This window comes from Emys orbicularis, chromosome 13, assembly GCF_028017835.1.
Source record: "Emys orbicularis isolate rEmyOrb1 chromosome 13, rEmyOrb1.hap1, whole genome shotgun sequence".
In the NCBI taxonomy this organism is placed as follows: Eukaryota; Metazoa; Chordata; order Testudines; family Emydidae; genus Emys; species Emys orbicularis.
The window spans coordinates 82,332-98,636 of NC_088695.1; the positions used below are offsets into that span (position 1 = coordinate 82,332).

At 61.9% G+C, this 16,305-nt stretch overlaps 1 protein-coding gene across 2 annotated transcripts in view; it reads left to right on the forward strand.

Annotated features, from left to right (window-relative positions):
* SYNGAP1 (synaptic Ras GTPase activating protein 1) overlaps window positions 1-16,305 on the forward strand; it is a 40,940-nt gene that overhangs the window by 22,227 nt on the left and 2,408 nt on the right. Inside the window, exons 5-18 of one of the 2 annotated variants that reach the window (XM_065415642.1) lie at window positions 3,104-3,257; window positions 4,269-4,367; window positions 5,361-5,915; window positions 6,067-6,211; window positions 6,654-6,798; window positions 7,540-7,776; window positions 8,154-8,355; window positions 8,733-8,911; window positions 9,098-9,139; window positions 9,810-10,643; window positions 10,706-10,738; window positions 10,936-11,149; window positions 11,338-11,549; window positions 12,043-12,130. In XM_065415642.1, the coding sequence (XP_065271714.1) occupies window positions 3,104-3,257; window positions 4,269-4,367; window positions 5,361-5,915; window positions 6,067-6,211; window positions 6,654-6,798; window positions 7,540-7,776; window positions 8,154-8,355; window positions 8,733-8,911; window positions 9,098-9,139; window positions 9,810-10,643; window positions 10,706-10,738; window positions 10,936-11,149; window positions 11,338-11,549; window positions 12,043-12,130 (3,139 nt within the window). Of the gene's footprint in view, window positions 1-3,103; window positions 3,258-4,268; window positions 4,368-5,360; window positions 5,916-6,066; window positions 6,212-6,653; window positions 6,799-7,539; window positions 7,777-8,153; window positions 8,356-8,732; window positions 8,912-9,097; window positions 9,140-9,809; window positions 10,644-10,705; window positions 10,739-10,935; window positions 11,150-11,337; window positions 11,550-12,042; window positions 12,145-16,305 lie in introns of both variants that reach the window. The other variant, XM_065415643.1, reaches the window with a different exon arrangement.

A 16,305-nucleotide genomic window follows, 5' to 3' on the forward strand; every position in this document is an offset into this window, starting at 1 on the left:
GTCCTCTCTGCCTCCCTGGCTGCCGGAGCCTGGCCCGGCCACCCCCCATCCCAGCCCAGGTCCCTGCCCCGCCTGGTGAGTCCTCGCTGGCCCAGTGGGGAGAGCAGGGAGCCGGGAAGGCGCAAGCAGGGGGCACAGACACCTGCCTGAGTGGGTGTGGGGACATGGGGGGGCCCCAGGTGCATGTGTATGTGGTGCATGCATGTCTGTGTGTGTGTGTACATTTGTGACATACGTGTGTGTGTGTGTGTGTGCGCGCACGCGCGCATGTGAGAGGTTAAAGCCATGCCAAACTTTTGCTGTATAAGGAGCTTAGTGACTCAGGATTGTGAGATTTTCATGTCAGGATCCAGCAAGATTGACCACAACGGTGGGGTGGGAAGAAAGTAAACCCCCCCAACGCACACATGTACACGCACATGCGCACACACACGCACGTGCACACTCATGCACACACTCACACATGCACGTGCACACGCTTATGCAGACAGGCACACACCTGCGCACACACGCACGTACATACGCGCGCATGCACACACGCACATTTTCACACACATGCACGTATATGTGCACGCGCCCATGCACGCACATACACACACGCGCACACACATGTGCACATGCATGTACACACGCACACTCATGCACTCCTAAATGCTGGTTTGTAGAAGCTCAGCTGTAGGCATTAGCTGGGGCAAGGCTCTGGCCTGCATGAAAGCGGGGCGGGGGGCAGGGGCAGACGTCACTATATGATCACGATGGTCCCTTCTGGTCGTAGAACTTCTGCATCTTCCACAGCCGGGCGCAGCCCAAGCATGGCTGGCTGGGGACAAACCGAGGTGGGAGGGCTCCCAGAGAAAGGAAGTGGGGTGGGGGCTGCTCTGCCTGTGCCCCAGTGCAGCACTAGGGGATGCTGTGCCGAAGGGTGTGGGGGGCACTCCCTTCAGCGTCAGGGCTGGCCCCAGTTGGGGATGCTGTGCTCCAAGGCGGGGAAGGAAACACACGGGGCATGGGCCCCAGTGTCCTGGCCACATTCGGGCACCAAAGAGTCCCTAGAGCCTCACTGGGGTATTGCTTGGGTACAAGGTTCTCCTGCCCATCCAGTTTCACACTCCTGTCCGGTCTGTATAGTCCCGTCACCCCAGCCAAGAGGTGGCTGCATCTCAGTATTTGTGTGACGTATAACGTCTATAGGGCAGTGCAGGCTCTCTGTGTATAGGAGGGGCAGGCATGTGGATGGAGGCTGTATGGGAGCATGGGGGGGGCAAAGTGGGGAGTGCCTGTGATCTGCCCCCTCTTTGTAGACACAGCTGGGAGGAGTGCAGCTGTCTTGGTATCTGGACTCCTGGCTCCCCCCCAGGTTTGGGATCCCCCACCCCTATCCTGTCCCCATAGCCCAGTTGCCTCCCATCTGGCCCTCCCCCAGTGTCCTCAGCAGCCCCTCAACCCCACTTGGGCTCCCCATTCGCATCCCCTGTCCCCTCCCCAGCCTGGGCTTCTTCCTTTCCTACGTCTCTGGCTCTTCTCCCCCCAGCCTGGGCTTCCCCCTCCTTGTACTCCCTGCCTGCCCCCCCCCAGGCTCCTCCACTTCAAACTGGGTTTCCCCCCTTTCCTGTCCCCCACCTGGGTTCCCCCGGGCCTGCTCCAGGGCTCCCCTCCCCAGGCCCCTGCTCTTAGGGTGACCAGATGTCCCAATTTTATAGGGACAGTCCCAATATTTGGGGCTTTTTCTTATATAGGCTCCTATTACCCCCCACCCCCGTCCCGATTTTTCACACTTGCTGTCTGGTCACCCTACCTGCTCTGCCTGGCACCCCAGGCCCACTGCAGACACATCCCTGCCTGGCCGGGTGAGTATTTTTAGCGGCGCCCGCCCCCACTCTGCTCCAGTGACGGCAGAGCCGAGCCCAGCCGAGCTCTGAGTCGCTGCCTCCCGGAGACGCAGGGGCCTCTCTGCTTACGCAGCCCAGTCGCTAAAAATAACCTGCTGGGGGCGGCCACTCACCTGCGCCAGCTGGGGGCTGCTTTGTGTGTCCTCGCCAGCATGGGGCATCCTCAGGGAACCGGGAGCCAGGACTCCTGGGTTCTATCCCTGGCTTGGGGAATCCGGGGGGTCTAGTGAGTTTGGGGGGCTGGAAACCAGAACTCCTGGTTTCTATCTCTGGCTTGGAGGATCGGGGGGGGGTTGGGGATCTAGTGGGTTGGGGGGGCTGGGAGCCAGGACTCCTGGGTTCCATCCCCAGCTCAGGGAGGGCTGTGGGGTTTAGCAGGTTGGGGTGGGGGGGTTCTATCCCCAGCTGGGATGGGGGAGAGGTTGGAGTCTAGTGGGTTTGTGGCAGGGTTCAGGAGCCAGGATGCCTGGGTTCTATACCCAGCTCGAGGAGGGGCATGGGGTCTAGTGGATTTTGGGGCGGGGACTGGAAGCCAGGACTCCTGTGTTCTATCTTTGGCTTTTGCCAGAGACTAGAGTGATTTTGCAGGCGGGGAGGGTAAATCCCTTTCCCCTCTGTGTCTCAGTTTCCTGCTCTGTAACAGGGGGGTAATGGTGCTGACCCTCTGTCCCTGTTCTAATGTGGCCTGGTGTCTATGAAAATGCCATGTGATTTACCTGTGGGTTGCAGCCTCCCAGGGTGACCCCCAGGGACCCTGCATGGGGCCCTCCTCCCCACTCAGTTAATTTGTGCATGTCTCTGACTCTCTCTCTCTCTTTCTCTCTCTCATTCTGCGGTCCAGACCCCCCGGCAGTGCAGAATTGTCTATAGGGGCCCCTCCCATGGCCAGCTGCTGAATCCCCCAGGTACCCCCCGTCCCGGGCACCAGCTGTCTGTGTGGTCTCACCAGTGCCATGGCCACAGCTAGGGCATGTTCTGCACACGCCCCGGGAGGCTGTAGGACCCCCTGCCCCCATAGCTTGGCTGCCCACACGCCCCCCTCAGCGGCTCCAGAGCCCATGTCTCAGTTGTCTCCCCCTCCCTCTCCCCTGTCCCATGCTTGTGTCATGGCACCAGATTCACTGTGTTTGACCCCGCTGCACTGGACTCACTCCAATGACACGAGACACGGGGCCCCGCAAGCCCCCCGTCTCACCAGCTCCCCTCCCCCGCAGAGCCCGCCTCATGCAGAGCTTCAAGGAATCGCACTCCCACGAGTCCCTGCTGAGCCCCAGCAGCGCGGCTGAGGCCCTGGAGCTCAACCTGGACGAGGACTCCATCATCAAACCCGTGCACAGCAGCATCCTGGGCCAGGAGTTTTGCTTCGAGGTACGGCAGCCCAGCCCAGAGCGCTAGCACCTGCAAGGGAGCTGGGCCCGGGTGCTGGGAGCCAGGACTCCTGGGTTCTGTCCCCAGCTCTGGGAGGGGAGTGGGGTCCAGTGGGTTAGAGCAGGGGGAGCTGGGAGACAGGACTCCTGGGTTCTGTCCCTGGCTCTGGGAGGGGAGTGGGGTCCAGTGGGTTAGAGCAGGGAGGCTGGGAGCCAGGACTCCTGGGTTCTGTCCCTGGCTCTGGGAGGGGAGTGGAGTCCGGTGGGTTAGAGCAGGGAGGCTGGGAGCCAGGACTCCTGGGTTCTGTCCCTGGCTCTGGGAGGGGAGTGGGGTCCGGTGGGTTAGAGCAGGGAGAGTGGGAGCCAGGACTCCTGGGTTCTGTCCCTGGCTCTGGGAGGGGAGTGGGGTCTGGGGGGTTAGAACAGGGGGGCTGGAAGCCTGGACTCCGGGGTTCTGTCCCTGGCTCTGGGAGGGGAGTGGGGTCCGGGGGTTAGAACAGGGGGGCTGGAAGCCTGGACTCCGGGGTTCTGTCCCTGGCTCTGGGAGGGGAGTGGGGTCCAGTGGGTTAGAGCAGGGGGAGCTGGAAGCCTGGACTCCGGGGTTCTATCCTAGCACTGGGAGGGGAGTGGGGTCTGGTGGGTTTGAACTCAGGGGCTGGGAGCCAGGACTCCTGGGTTCTCGCCCCAGCACTGGAAGGGGAGTGGGGTCTGGGGGGTTTGAACTCAGGGGCTGGGAGCCAGGACTCCTGGGTTCTCTCCCCAGCTCTGAAAGGGGAGTGGGGTCCAGGAGGTTTGAACTCAGGGGCTGGGAGCCAGGACTCCTGGGTTCTCTCCCCAGCTCTGAAAGGGGAGTGGGGTCCAGGGGGTTTGAACTCAGGGGCTGGGAGCCAGGACTCCTGGGTTCTCGCCCCAGCACTGGAAGGGGAGGGAGGTGTATGGCTGGGCACCCCGGTCAGGGAGTGTGGAAGTACATGTGGCCCTGCTCAGCTGCTCCTCATTCTCTCTTCCTCAGGTCACCACTGCGTCCGGCACCAAGTGCTTTGCTTGCCGCTCAGCTGCAGAGCGCGACAAGTGGATCGAGAACTTGCAGCGAGCCGTGAAACCCAACAAGGTGCTGTAGAGGAGGGAAGCTGGGGGGCAGGGGAGCCCCAGAGGAAAGAGGGTGGATACTGGCTGACAGGAGAGCTAAAGGGCAGGAGGCTGGTTCCAGCCCCCCACAGCTGTGCACATGTGTCCCTCTCTCCCCACATGTTCGCCTGCTGCCTTACTCCTCAGGAGTTGTGTCCCCCTGCTCCCCCTGCCCAGAGCTACTGTTACAGCCCCAATTTACCGCAGAGCACACGCAGCTCCCCATAGCACCAAACCCCCTGCCTGCGTCCGATAGCACTGACCCACACACCCCATAGCACCGACCCCAGCCTGCGTCCCATAGCACCGACCCACACACCCCATTGCACTGACCCCTGCTTGCATCCCATAGCATCGACCGACCCACCTGCCTGTTCCCGTTCCTACACCCCATAGCACCGACCCCTGCCTACATCCTCATCCCCCCAATTTGCCTGCAACCGACCTCCCTATGCTCCATAGCACTGACCCCCATCTAACCCCCTGTGCCCCCCAGGATAACAGCCAACACCCCCGCCATATCTAACACCCTGTGCCCCCAGGATAATAGCCAGCACCTCCGCCACGTCTAACCCCCTGTGCCCCCAAGATAACAGCCAGCCCCCCCACCACATCTAACCCCCTGTGCCCCCGAGGATAACACCCCTCCAACTCCCCTGTGCCCCCCAGGATAACAGCCCCCCCAACCCTCCCATCTAACCCCCTGTGCCCCCCAGGATAACAGCCAGCACCCCCCCATCTAACCCCCTGTGCCCCCTCAAGTTAACAGCCAGCCCCCCGCCACATCTAACCCCCTGTGCCCCCGAGGATAACAGCCCCCCAACCCCTTGTGCCCCCCAGGATAACAGCCAGCACCCGTGACACATCTAACCCCCTGTGCCTCCTCAAGATAACAGCCAGCACCTCCCCCATCTAACCCCCTGTGCCCCCCAGGATAACAGCCAGCACCCCCTATCTACCCCCCTGTGCCCCCCAGGATAACAGCCGGCGGGTGGACAATGTGCTGAAGCTGTGGATCATTGAGGCGCGGGAGCTGCCGCCCAAGAAGCGCTATTACTGCGAGCTGTGCCTGGACGACATGCTCTACGCCCGCACCACCAGCAAGATGCGCACGGACAATGTCTTCTGGGGCGAGCACTTCGAGTTCAACAACCTGCCAGCCGTGCGCACCATCCGCCTGCACGTCTACAAGGACACGGACAAGAAGCGCAAGAAGGACAAGAGCAACTACGTGGGCATGGTCAGCATCCCCATCGCCAGCGTCACCGGGCGCCACTTCGCTGAGCAGTGGTACCCACTCAGCCAGCCCAGCACCAGCAAGAGCAAGGCCGGCTGCCCTGCCGTGCGCGTCAAGAGCCGCTTCCAGACCATGAGCATCCTCCCCATGGAGCTGTACAAGGAGTTTGCTGAGTACGTGACCAACAACTACCGCATGCTGTGCGCCGTGCTGGAGCCGGTCCTGAGCGTCAAGAGCAAGGAGGAAGTGGCCTGCGCGCTGGTGCACATCCTGCAGAGCACTGGCAAAGCCAAGGTACCGGGAGAGTGGGAGGGACGGTGGCAGAGTTGGAGGACAAAGTGCCCTCTGAATTGTCTGCCTCTCAGGTCCTTCTGGGCACGGGGTGGGGAGGTTTGGGGTGTTGAGTCCCCTCGCTCACTCCCCCGCCCGGGACTAACCCCTGCAGGATTTCCTCTCGGACATGGCCATGACGGAAGTGGATCGGTTCATGGACCGGGAGCACCTGATATTCCGGGAGAACACCCTGGCCACGAAAGCCATAGAGGAGTATCTGAAACTCATTGGCCAGAAATACCTCAAGGACGCCATCGGTGAGTGAGGGAGGGGGAGGGGTTTGCTTGCACTCGCAGGTGTGGGTGCGCACACGCACATGCACTGTGGGTGAGTCTGGGTCCTATGCGTGTGAAGGGGGGCATGTGCCCTGCTCCCTGGGAGGCACGTGGGTCTGTGCACCGTGCCTGCAGGGATCTGTATGCCCAGAGAGTGGGATCTGTGCTCTGGGGTTTAGGGGCGTTAGCCTGGCGATGGGGTGTGATCCCCAATTGAACAGCTGGTCCTGGCACTGGGATACACCTGAGTTGGCATCTCACTCCATCTGGTCTGTGGAGAGGCTGGTGGAGCACCCCCTCCCCAGCTTCAGGCCCCTGACGGATATGACGGAGTGTGCAGGGTGGTAGGAGCTGGTTCCTGGGGCAGTGTCCAGCCTGGCACCCCCTCCCTGCCCCACTAGCTCTCTGCCCTCTATTCCTGCAGGCGAGTTCATCCGGGCGCTCTACGAGTCAGAGGAGAACTGCGAGGTCGACCCCATGAAATGCTCCTCATCCACCCTGCCTGACCACCAGGCCAACCTGCGTATGTGCTGTGAGCTGGCGCTCTGCAAGGTCGTCAATTCGCACTGGTGGGTGCCAGCTGGCAGGGGGATGGGGGCATGTCCAGGGGCAGGGAGTGAGCAGGTGCTGTGCAGGGTTAGCAGTGCAATTGTGCAGCACGGTGTGGGGGGATTTGAGGGAATGGGTGGAGGGAGGAGGTGTTGAGGGCACTGAGAGTTCAGGCAGGAGCTGAGAAAGGTCTGTGCCCTATGGTGAGGTGTATGGGGGACTCCGGAGCTCACCGATGTCCCTGCCACCCCTGCACTCTGTTCCCATGGGAGCTGAAGGCCATCAGTGCCCTGTGGAGGGGGGTGGGCTCAGGGCTGTGTGTGGGTCATTGATGATCCCTCTGCCCTCCCCACAGCGTGTTCCCGCAGGAGCTGAAGGAGGTCTGTGCCCTGTGGGGGGTGCATGGGCTCTGTGGGGGGCACAAGGGCTCTGGGGGCATATGGTCTCAGGAGGCCTGGGGGTCACTGATGGCCCTTCTGCCCTCCCGACAGCGTGTTCCCGCGGGAGCTAAAGGAGGTGTTTGCCCTGTGGGGGGTGCACGGGCTCTGGGGGGCACAAGGGCTCTGGGGGCATATGGTCTCAGGAGGCCTGGGGGTCACTGATGGCCCTTCTGCCCTCCCCACAGCGTGTTCCCGCAGGAGCTGAAGGAGGTCTGTGCCCTGTGGGGGGTGCACGGGCTCTGTGGGGGGCACAAGGGCTCTGGGGGCATATGGTCTCAGGAGGCCTGGGGGTCACTGATGGCCCTTCTGCCCTCCCGACAGCGTGTTCCCGCGGGAGCTAAAGGAGGTGTTTGCCTCGTGGCGGCTGCGCTGTGCTGAGAGGGGCCGCGAGGACATCGCTGACCGGCTGATCAGTGCCTCACTCTTCTTGCGCTTCCTGTGCCCGGCGGTCATGTCGCCCAGCCTCTTTGGGCTCATGCAGGAGTACCCGGATGAGCAGACGTCCCGCACGCTGACCCTCATCGCCAAAGTCATCCAGAACCTGGCCAACTTCAGCAAGTGAGAGATGCACCATGGGCCAGGGCATCAGGGTGGGACATCCCGGGTGTGGGGAATGTTTTTTTTGGGTGGGGCGCCTTAGGGTGCTACATCCCGCTGACTCAAGAAGCCTCCCCGCCCTTGGCAGGTTTCAGCCGCACAAAGGAGTATGTGTCATTTAGAGATGAGTTCCTGGAGGGGTCTGCGCATGTATGGGGCTGTATGTAGGGGGTGCTGTACTCCATGGACCCCTCTGCCCGCTGGCAGCGTCAGCAGCAAGGAGTACATGGTGTTCATGAACGAGTTCCTGGGTGGGAGTGGGCCAGCATGGGAGGGGGCCTGGGTGTTGTATGGGGGGTGCTGTAGCCCACTGACTCCCCCCCAAAACCCCACACCAGGTTCGGCAGCAAGGAGGAGTACATGGCATTCATGAACGAGTTCCTGGAGCTGGAGTGGGCCAGCATGCAGCAGTTCCTCTATGAGATCTCAAACCTCGACACCCTGACCAACAGCAGCAGCTTTGAGGGCTACATCGACCTGGGCCGCGAGCTCTCCACGCTGCATGCTCTGCTCTGGGAGGTCATGCCCCAGCTCAGCAAGGTACAGAGACCTCGGACATGGGGCTAGGAGCCAGGACTCCTGGGTTCTCTCCCAGCTCTGGGAGGGGAGTGGGAGATGAAAGCCAGGACTCCTGGGTTCTCTCCCAGCTCTGGGGGGGAGTGGGGGATGAAAGCCAGAACTCCTGGGTTCTCTCCTGGCTCTGGGAGGGGAGTGGGGACTAGTGCGTTAGAGCAGGGGGGCTGGGAGCCAGGACTCCTGGGTTCTCTCCTGGCTCTGGGAGGGGAGTGGGGGCTGGTGGGTTAGAGCAGGGGGCTGGGAGCCAGGACGCCTGGGTTCTCTCCTGGCTCTGGGAGGACAGCCGGGATCCCCAGGTCTCATGCTAACCCCCTCCCCTGTCTTTCTGCCCGTGGCCCCAGGAAGCCCTGATCAAGCTGGGCCCCCTGCCTCGGCTGCTCAACGACATCAGCGTCGCCCTCAGGAACCCGCACATTCAGCGGCAGCCAAGTCACCAGGGGGAGCGGCTGCAAACCAAGCCCATCATCCTGCGGGGGCCGTCCTCTGACATGCAGCCCTACATGATGCGTGACCTCAACAGGTGAGTGGAGTCTGGGACTGGGGGCTGGAGGGCAGTGGGAGAGAACAGGGCACTGGATAGGGCTGCAAACCCAATTCACTGGGGGGGCGGCCAGGGGTCATCTCCCTCTGCCCCCCCCCCTTTCCCATGTAGGGTCCTGTCCAGCTCTCCCCCCAACACTAACTGCTGCCTCTGCTCCCCCTGCAGCTCCGTCGATCTGCAGCCCTACATGGTGCGGGGCCTCAACAGGTGAGTCCTGGCGCGGTCCCCACACTGGCCCCATGCTATCCGGTACACCCCCCTGCCGCTCCACCCACCCTTCCTGATGGGGAGCAACGCCATCATTCCCCTTCCTTGCCCTGCACCGGTCCCAGGGGGACACAGGGAGTGAGCGCTGCCCTGTTCCAAGTAGCTCTGCGTGAGGCCTGGGCAGCACCAGGCTGGGCCCATTCCCTCCTCTGGGGGCTCCTGTGGAGTCTGTGTGCAGGAGGCTCATTTTTGGGGAGCTGAGGGGGACTAGGAACACCCCTGCTAGCCCTGGGAAGGGATGGTCACACATCATGGTCTGCTCAGAGACTCCCCCGTCCCTTATCCCCCGGGGACCCTGGGCTGGGGCTGTTCGTCCCCCCCCTCCCCCCGGGGCTGCTCCCTGGCTCCCCCATCCTCTGGGGACCCTGGGCTGGGGCTGTTCTTCCCCCCATCTGTCCCCCTCCCGGGCTGCTCCCCAACTCCCCCATCCCCCAGGGGCCATGAGCTGGGGCTGTTCTTCCCCCTGTCTGTCCCCCCAGGGCTGCTGACCGACTCCCATCTCCCATATACCCCAGGAGCCCTGGGCTGGGGCCACTCACTGCTCCCTTCTCCCCATCCCCGCTGGAGCACTGGCCCCAGCGCTGACCACCTGGCCTTTCTGCCCCCCCAGCTCCATGGACATGACCCGGTTGCCTTCGCCCACCAAGGAGAAGGGCTCCAAGGACATGTTCTTTGTGACACGCCCGCCCCTGGCCCGCTCCTCGCCCGCCTACTGCACCAGCAGCTCCGACATCACTGAGCCCGACCAGAAGATGCTGAGCGTCAACAAGAGCGTCTCGATGCTGGACCTGCAGGACAGCCGCATGAACAGCGTCTCCAACCTGCAGAGTGTGGGCGACATGCTCAACAGCAGCCAGGCCTCCATCACCGCGGCCATGGGACTGCGGCCCAGCCGCCTCTCGCAGGGCAGTGGCTCCAGCATCGCGGCTGGCCTGCGGCTCAGCCACATGGGAGTCACCACTGACGGGGCTGCAGCCCAGCAGCTTAGGGTGCCTCTCTCCTTCCAGAACCCCCTCTTCCACATGGCCTCAGACGGGCCCTCAGCCGCACCCTCGCACCGGCCGTCTGAGGGCAACCCCGACACCTTTGCCCCCTTCCACGGCTACAGCAAAAGCGAGGATCTGTCTGCCAGTAAGCACATCATCCACAGCCACAGCTACAGTGACGAGTTCACCCGCCAGGGCTCCGAGTTCACCAAGCGCCAGCTCTCGCTGCAGGAGAACCTGCAGAACATGCTCTCCCCCCCACAGATCACCATCGGGCCCCAGCCCCAGCGAGCCCCACCCCAGCCGCAGCCCCAGGTCCCGCTTCAGCGCGGAAAGTCCCAGCAGCTGACGGTCAGCGCTGCCCAGAAACCCCGGCCCTCCAGCGGCAACCTGCTGCAGTCACCCGAGCCCACCTACGGGCCAGCCCGCGCCCGCCAGCAGTCGGTCACCAAGGAGACGCCCTCTGCACTCAAGCCAACCATTACCAAGCAGGTGTGGGGAGGGCAGGAAGGGAGGCAAGGTGTGTGGGCGGTGGGGAGGGGAGTGGAGGGGTGTCAGCGAGTGGGGAGATGGGGCAGGGTGGACAGGTGGGGAGTGGTACAAGGGGGACAGTGAGAAGGCTCAGGGGTTGGTCCTCAGGAGCGGAGCATCAGTACTGCTCAGGGTGGGTGGCTGACCTTCGGGCGGGGGTGGTGGTCTGTCTTCCAGGAGTCCCCACAGGGTGGTGAGGGGAGTCTCTGGGGCACGGAGGGGGTCTCATTCCATGCTCACTAACTCTCTCCCCCCACAGCCATCGCATACGCCTTCCACGCTGAACCCGGTCATGCCGGCCTCTGAGCGCACCGTGGCCTGGGTTTCCAACATGCCACACCTGTCAGCCGACATCGAGAGCTCCCACATCGAGCGCGAGGAGTACAAGCTGAAGGAGTACTCCAAATCCATGGATGAGAGCCGGCTGGACCGGGTAAGGGAACCCAGGAGGCCTGACTCCCAGCCACCACCCCTGCTTTAACCCACTAGACCCCACTCCCCTCCTCATGCCAAAGATAGAAGCAGGAGTCCTGGTCCCCAGCCCTTCACAGTGGGGAGGCACGGAGCCCCTGCCTCAAGGCAGAAGTGCCCTCATGGCCATCACATTGCCTCTCCCTCCAGGTGAAGGAATATGAGGAGGAGATCCACTCACTGAAGGAGCGGCTGCACATGTCGAACCGCAAACTGGAGGAGTACGAGCGGCGCCTGATGTCACAAGAGGAGCAGACCAGCAAGATCCTGATGCAGTACCAGCAACGGCTGGAGCAGAGCGAGAAGCGGCTGCGCCAGCAGCAGGTGGAGAAGGACACGCAGATCAAGAGCATCATTGGCAGGTGAGGGGCGGATCGGAGCGGTGGGGCCTTATGGTAGGGTCACTGGGTCCTGGGCATGTGCGGGGAAGTGGGGGGCCACGGGGTCCCTGGCACATGTTGGGGAAGATGGGAGGTCACAGGGTCCCTGGCACACATGGGGGGCGGCTCATGGCAGAGGCATAGGGTCCCTGGCATGTGTGGGGAGATGGGGGTCACAGGGTCCCTGATACATGGTGATGAGGGGGTCATGAGATCCCCAGCATATGCAGAGGCTGGGGGGGGGGGGTCACAGGACCCTAGGAGGATCCCCTCAGAGATCCTGAACTCAGGGCAGGGAGGGAACAGTCCCTCTAGGAGCTGCGTCCCATCCCATCCCCCAGGTACCTGCCGTGGCCTCCGCCCCCCCAGGGACCTGCTCCATCTGCCCCCTGCCCCACTGGGCGTTAGCTGTCAGGGACCCTTGGCCTCCCCCCGCGGGAGCCCGGATTGACTCCAGTGAAGCCTGTCCCTGCAGGTTGATGCTGGTGGAGGAGGAGCTGCGCAGGGATCACTCGGCCGCCCACGACGTCTCCGAACCCCGGAAACGCCTGCTCGACGCTCAGGTGGAAATTACAATGTCATTTTTCTTTTCCGTGTCTCCATTTCCCATCCCATCTCGTCTGCTGTCTGTCCCACGGGCAGGGCTAGTGCTGGGAGAAACCGATGAATGGACCGGAGCAGGGCTAGTCCTGGAGAGACAGCCCGATGGATGGACCCAGAGCAGGGCTAGTGCTAGAGGAAACCAATGGATGGACCAGGAGCAGGGCTAGTGCTGGGGGAAACCAATGGATGGACCAGGAGCAGGGCTAGTGCTGGGGAGACAGCCGGATGGATGAATGGAAGGGTAGGGGGCAGGGCTGGGAGAGGTGGATGGAGAAATGAGGGTTAGAGTTGGAGGACACTGACCGCCACAGCATTAGGACCAGGAGAGAGGAAGGCCTAGGGCTGGGAGAGGTGGACAAATGGATGGGCGGGGAGGGCTAGCACTGTGTTAGCCCTAGACGGGGTTCCTGCCTCTTGGGGACATAGGATCAGGGTGCTCACAGGGTGAGGGGGCCAGTGCACCCTTACAGTACTCTCAGAGCAGGCCTGGGATTCAGTGCCTCCTCCAGGGGATAGAGGTGAAGAGGGGTCCTGGGCAGTGGGGACTTCTTGGGTCCATGGGGTTTAGGATGAGGAGATGCCATCTGGACACCATGAGAAATAGCTCCTCTCCCCATCCCTCCCTCCCTGACTTTTCAGCAACTCCACAATAAAACTCTCTATTCCCCAATCATCTCCTCACACAACCCCTACACATTTCCCTATGAAACCCAACAATCCCCTCATATAGCTCCCCCAAAATCACCTGAGCTGACACCATAATGCCCCCAATAATCCCCCTCCCACAGTTCCCCCGATAAACTTTCAGCCCCCAGAGTTGCTCCATCACCTCCTGATACTCAAACTCTGAGAGCTTACATGGGCCTTGCAGCCTGGGCAACAAGGGACATGGGACAGGTAAGAATAGCCTCCAAAGCTAGGTGTTGTGTTCAGAGTCCTGGGAGGCCGTGGGGCCCAGCTCGGGGGCTTAATGAGGTGTGTGCAGGGATTGGGGCCCGAGGAGCCCGTGGGGCCCAGCTCAGGGAGCTAGTGAGGCCTGTGCAGGATTGGGGTCCGAGGAGGCCGTGGGGCCTGGCTTAGGGACCTAGTGAGGTGTGTGCAGGGATTGGGGCTCGAGGAGGCCGTGGGGCCTGGCTCAGGGGATAGTGAGGTGTGTGCAGGGATTGGGGCTCGAAGAGGCCGTGGGGCCTGGCTCTGGGCCTAGTGAGGTATGTGCAGGGATTGGGGCCCGAGGGGGCCGTGGGGCCAAATTCAGGGGCGTAGTGAGGCCTGTGCAGGGATTGGGGTCTGAGGAGGCCGTGGGGCCTGGCTCAGGGGATAGTGTGGTGGGTGCAGGGATCGGGGCCCAAGGAGGCCGTGGGGCCTGGCTCAGGGGCTAGTGAGGTGTGTGCAGGGTTTGGGGCCTGAGGAGGCCGTGGGACCTGGCTCAGGGGATAGTGTGGTGGGTGCAGGGATCGGGGCCCAAGAGGCCGTGGGGCCTGGCTCAGGGGATAGTGAGGCCTGTGCAGGGATTGGGGTCCGAGGGGGCCGTGGGGCCTGGCTCTGGGCCTAGTGAGGCCTGTGCGGGGATTGGGGTCCGTGGGGGCCGTGGGGCTCACCTCAGGGGCTAGTGAGGTGTGTGCAGGGTTTGGGGCCTGAGGAGGCCGTGGGGCCTGGCTCAGGGGATAGTGTGGTGGGTGCAGGGATCGGGGCCCAAGGAGGCCGTGGGGCCTGGCTCAGGGGATAGTGAGGCCTGTGCAGGGATTGGGGTCCGAGGGGGCCGTGGGGCCTGGCTCAGGGGATAGTGAAGCCTGTGCAGGGATTGGGGCCCGAGGGCGCCGTGGGGTCCAGCTTGAGATTAGGGTTTCCACCTGTCTATGATCGTCCCTTGTTTGAGGTGGCTGTCCTGGGAAGTCGAGAGACCAATCGGTGATATGCTAAGGGACATGGTGCTTCCCTAAAAGGTCTTTTAAAATAAAGTGGGGTTCCTTATTTTCCCCATGCTTTCCTCTTATTTGCACCCTGCCAAGGTGGTCACCATATAGGTCAGGGGTAGGCAACCTATGGCACGCGTGCCGAAGGTGGCATGCGAGCTGATTTTCAGTGGCACTCACACTGCCCGGGTCCTGGCCACCAGTCCGGGGGGCTCTGCATTTTAATTTAATTTTAAATGAAGCTTCTTAAACATTTTAAAAACTTTATTTACTTTACATACAACAATAGTTTAGTCATATATTATAGATTTATAGAAAGAGACCTTCTAAAAACGTTAAAATGTATTACTGGCCCGCGAAACCTTAAATTAGAGTGAATAAATGAAGACTCGGCACAGCACTTCTGAAAGGTTGCCGACCCCTGATAGAGGTATTAGAGTCTGGCTACGGGGCTGGGTGCCCAGGGGTCAGTGTACAGATACTGGGCGGTGTGTGTGTGAGGGTTTTGAGGTAGCTGTGTAGCTCTAGCAGCTGTTCACCTGGCTGTCCCAGCATGAGCCAGTGGCAGGAATCTCTCCCCCCCTTCCCCGGTCGTCCCGTGTACCCCAGAGCTGGGTCAAGTTGGCCCTGGATCTGTGGGTGCAGCGAGAGGTCAGGGAGAGGACTTCAATCATGATTTTCCCAGGCCCCTTCCCCCTGCTGCCCCCAGCACTTCCCGGCCCTCTCCCATCCTGGGTCTGTGGACCCCTCCTGTTCTCTGGGGAGACGATGGAGCCAGCGATGGGGTGATCCGTGCTCCCACCGGGGGGCACCAGTGCCGGGGCCCTGACCCGTCTGTTTCTCTCCTCTTCATCCTAGCTTTTCATCAGGTAACTCTCTCTGACTCTGCTTTTGTCACGTGGAGGGATCGGGGGGACTCTCGCCGTTCGGTAGCAGATCAGGTGGGTCCTTTCCTCTCCTCCCCCTCAACCCCCATCTGCACACGCACCCCCTCTCCCTCTGTGCATCACCCCTCCCTGTAGAGACTAGCAAACTACCTTCTCCTTCCCCATTAGGTTCAATTAACTCCGTTGTCTGGTTGGTTCTATCCCCCCTGTCCCGCCGAGGGTCCAGCCTCTCTCTCTCCAGTGGGCCCAGACCACTGAGTACTGGCATGGCTGGGGGGGATTGAACCTGGCACCATGGAGCCTGGTCAGAACATTTCACAGACACTGTGTCTCTTGGGGGCAGCGCTGCGGGCGTTGCCTGTGCTGCTCAGCCCCAGGGCCTGCCTTCACCCTCCTGTTGCAGGCTTTTTCCAGGCCTTCCCATAAGCCTTTCGGTCCTGTTGGCTGCTTCCATCAACTCTGGGGAGCCGCTCCGCACCCCACAGGATTTGGGGGTCTCAGGCTGGAGCAGTTCCATCATGGGGTGGCCAGTGGCTGAGAAGAGAACATCAGAATGCACCCTGTGGCACCCAAGTCTTTACTGGGTGGCTGCCTCCATCCCCAGAGGGCAGAATTGCCTGGGTATTGCATCACAATCTCCCCGGAGCCTCGCTCCCTGTTGTGACACAGATGGGGTGGGGAAAGGTGCCAGTTGGATATGGGCAATTTGGGCCAGTATTTCTCTGGTCTTTTCCATCCCAGTGCCCTCTGCTTGAGTGATCCTCCCTGCGCTGCCTCTGGTGAGACCCCCTCACACCTTCCACTGGTCACTAGCAGAGACAGGCGATGGGTCTAGATGAGCCCCTGGTCTGATCTGCACCAGCTGACCTATGCTGGGATGCAGCACGAGGACCATTTAGTGGTACAGGACAGGAACCGAAGGAGAATCACGTGTGTCAGGAATAAACAACGTCACCTGTCAGCCTGTCCCCATCCTGTCTGCCTTCCTGCCCCCCTGCTCCCTGACTCGGGGGTCATCTGATGCTGGCCTGGGGTGCATTCCCACCAGAGTAGCCCATGAACCTCTCTTGGGGTAGTGGCAGCACTTCTGTTTCCTTGGAGTTGGGATGTTGGGAGTCACCAGGCAGCCTGTGCTGCCCCCACCAACACCTCATGAGTTCTTTGCAGTGCTGGGGGTGATCCCTTCCCCTTGTGCCCTCGCTTCACCCCATCTTCAGCACAAAGCAGGTTCCCGCGAAGAGCTGCATTCCTCTGAGGGGGGCTGAGCCTTGGGGCCCCGGTCTTGCCCACGTGAGCATCTTGCCCACATGAGCACCCTTCCCTTGAAAGGCTGGG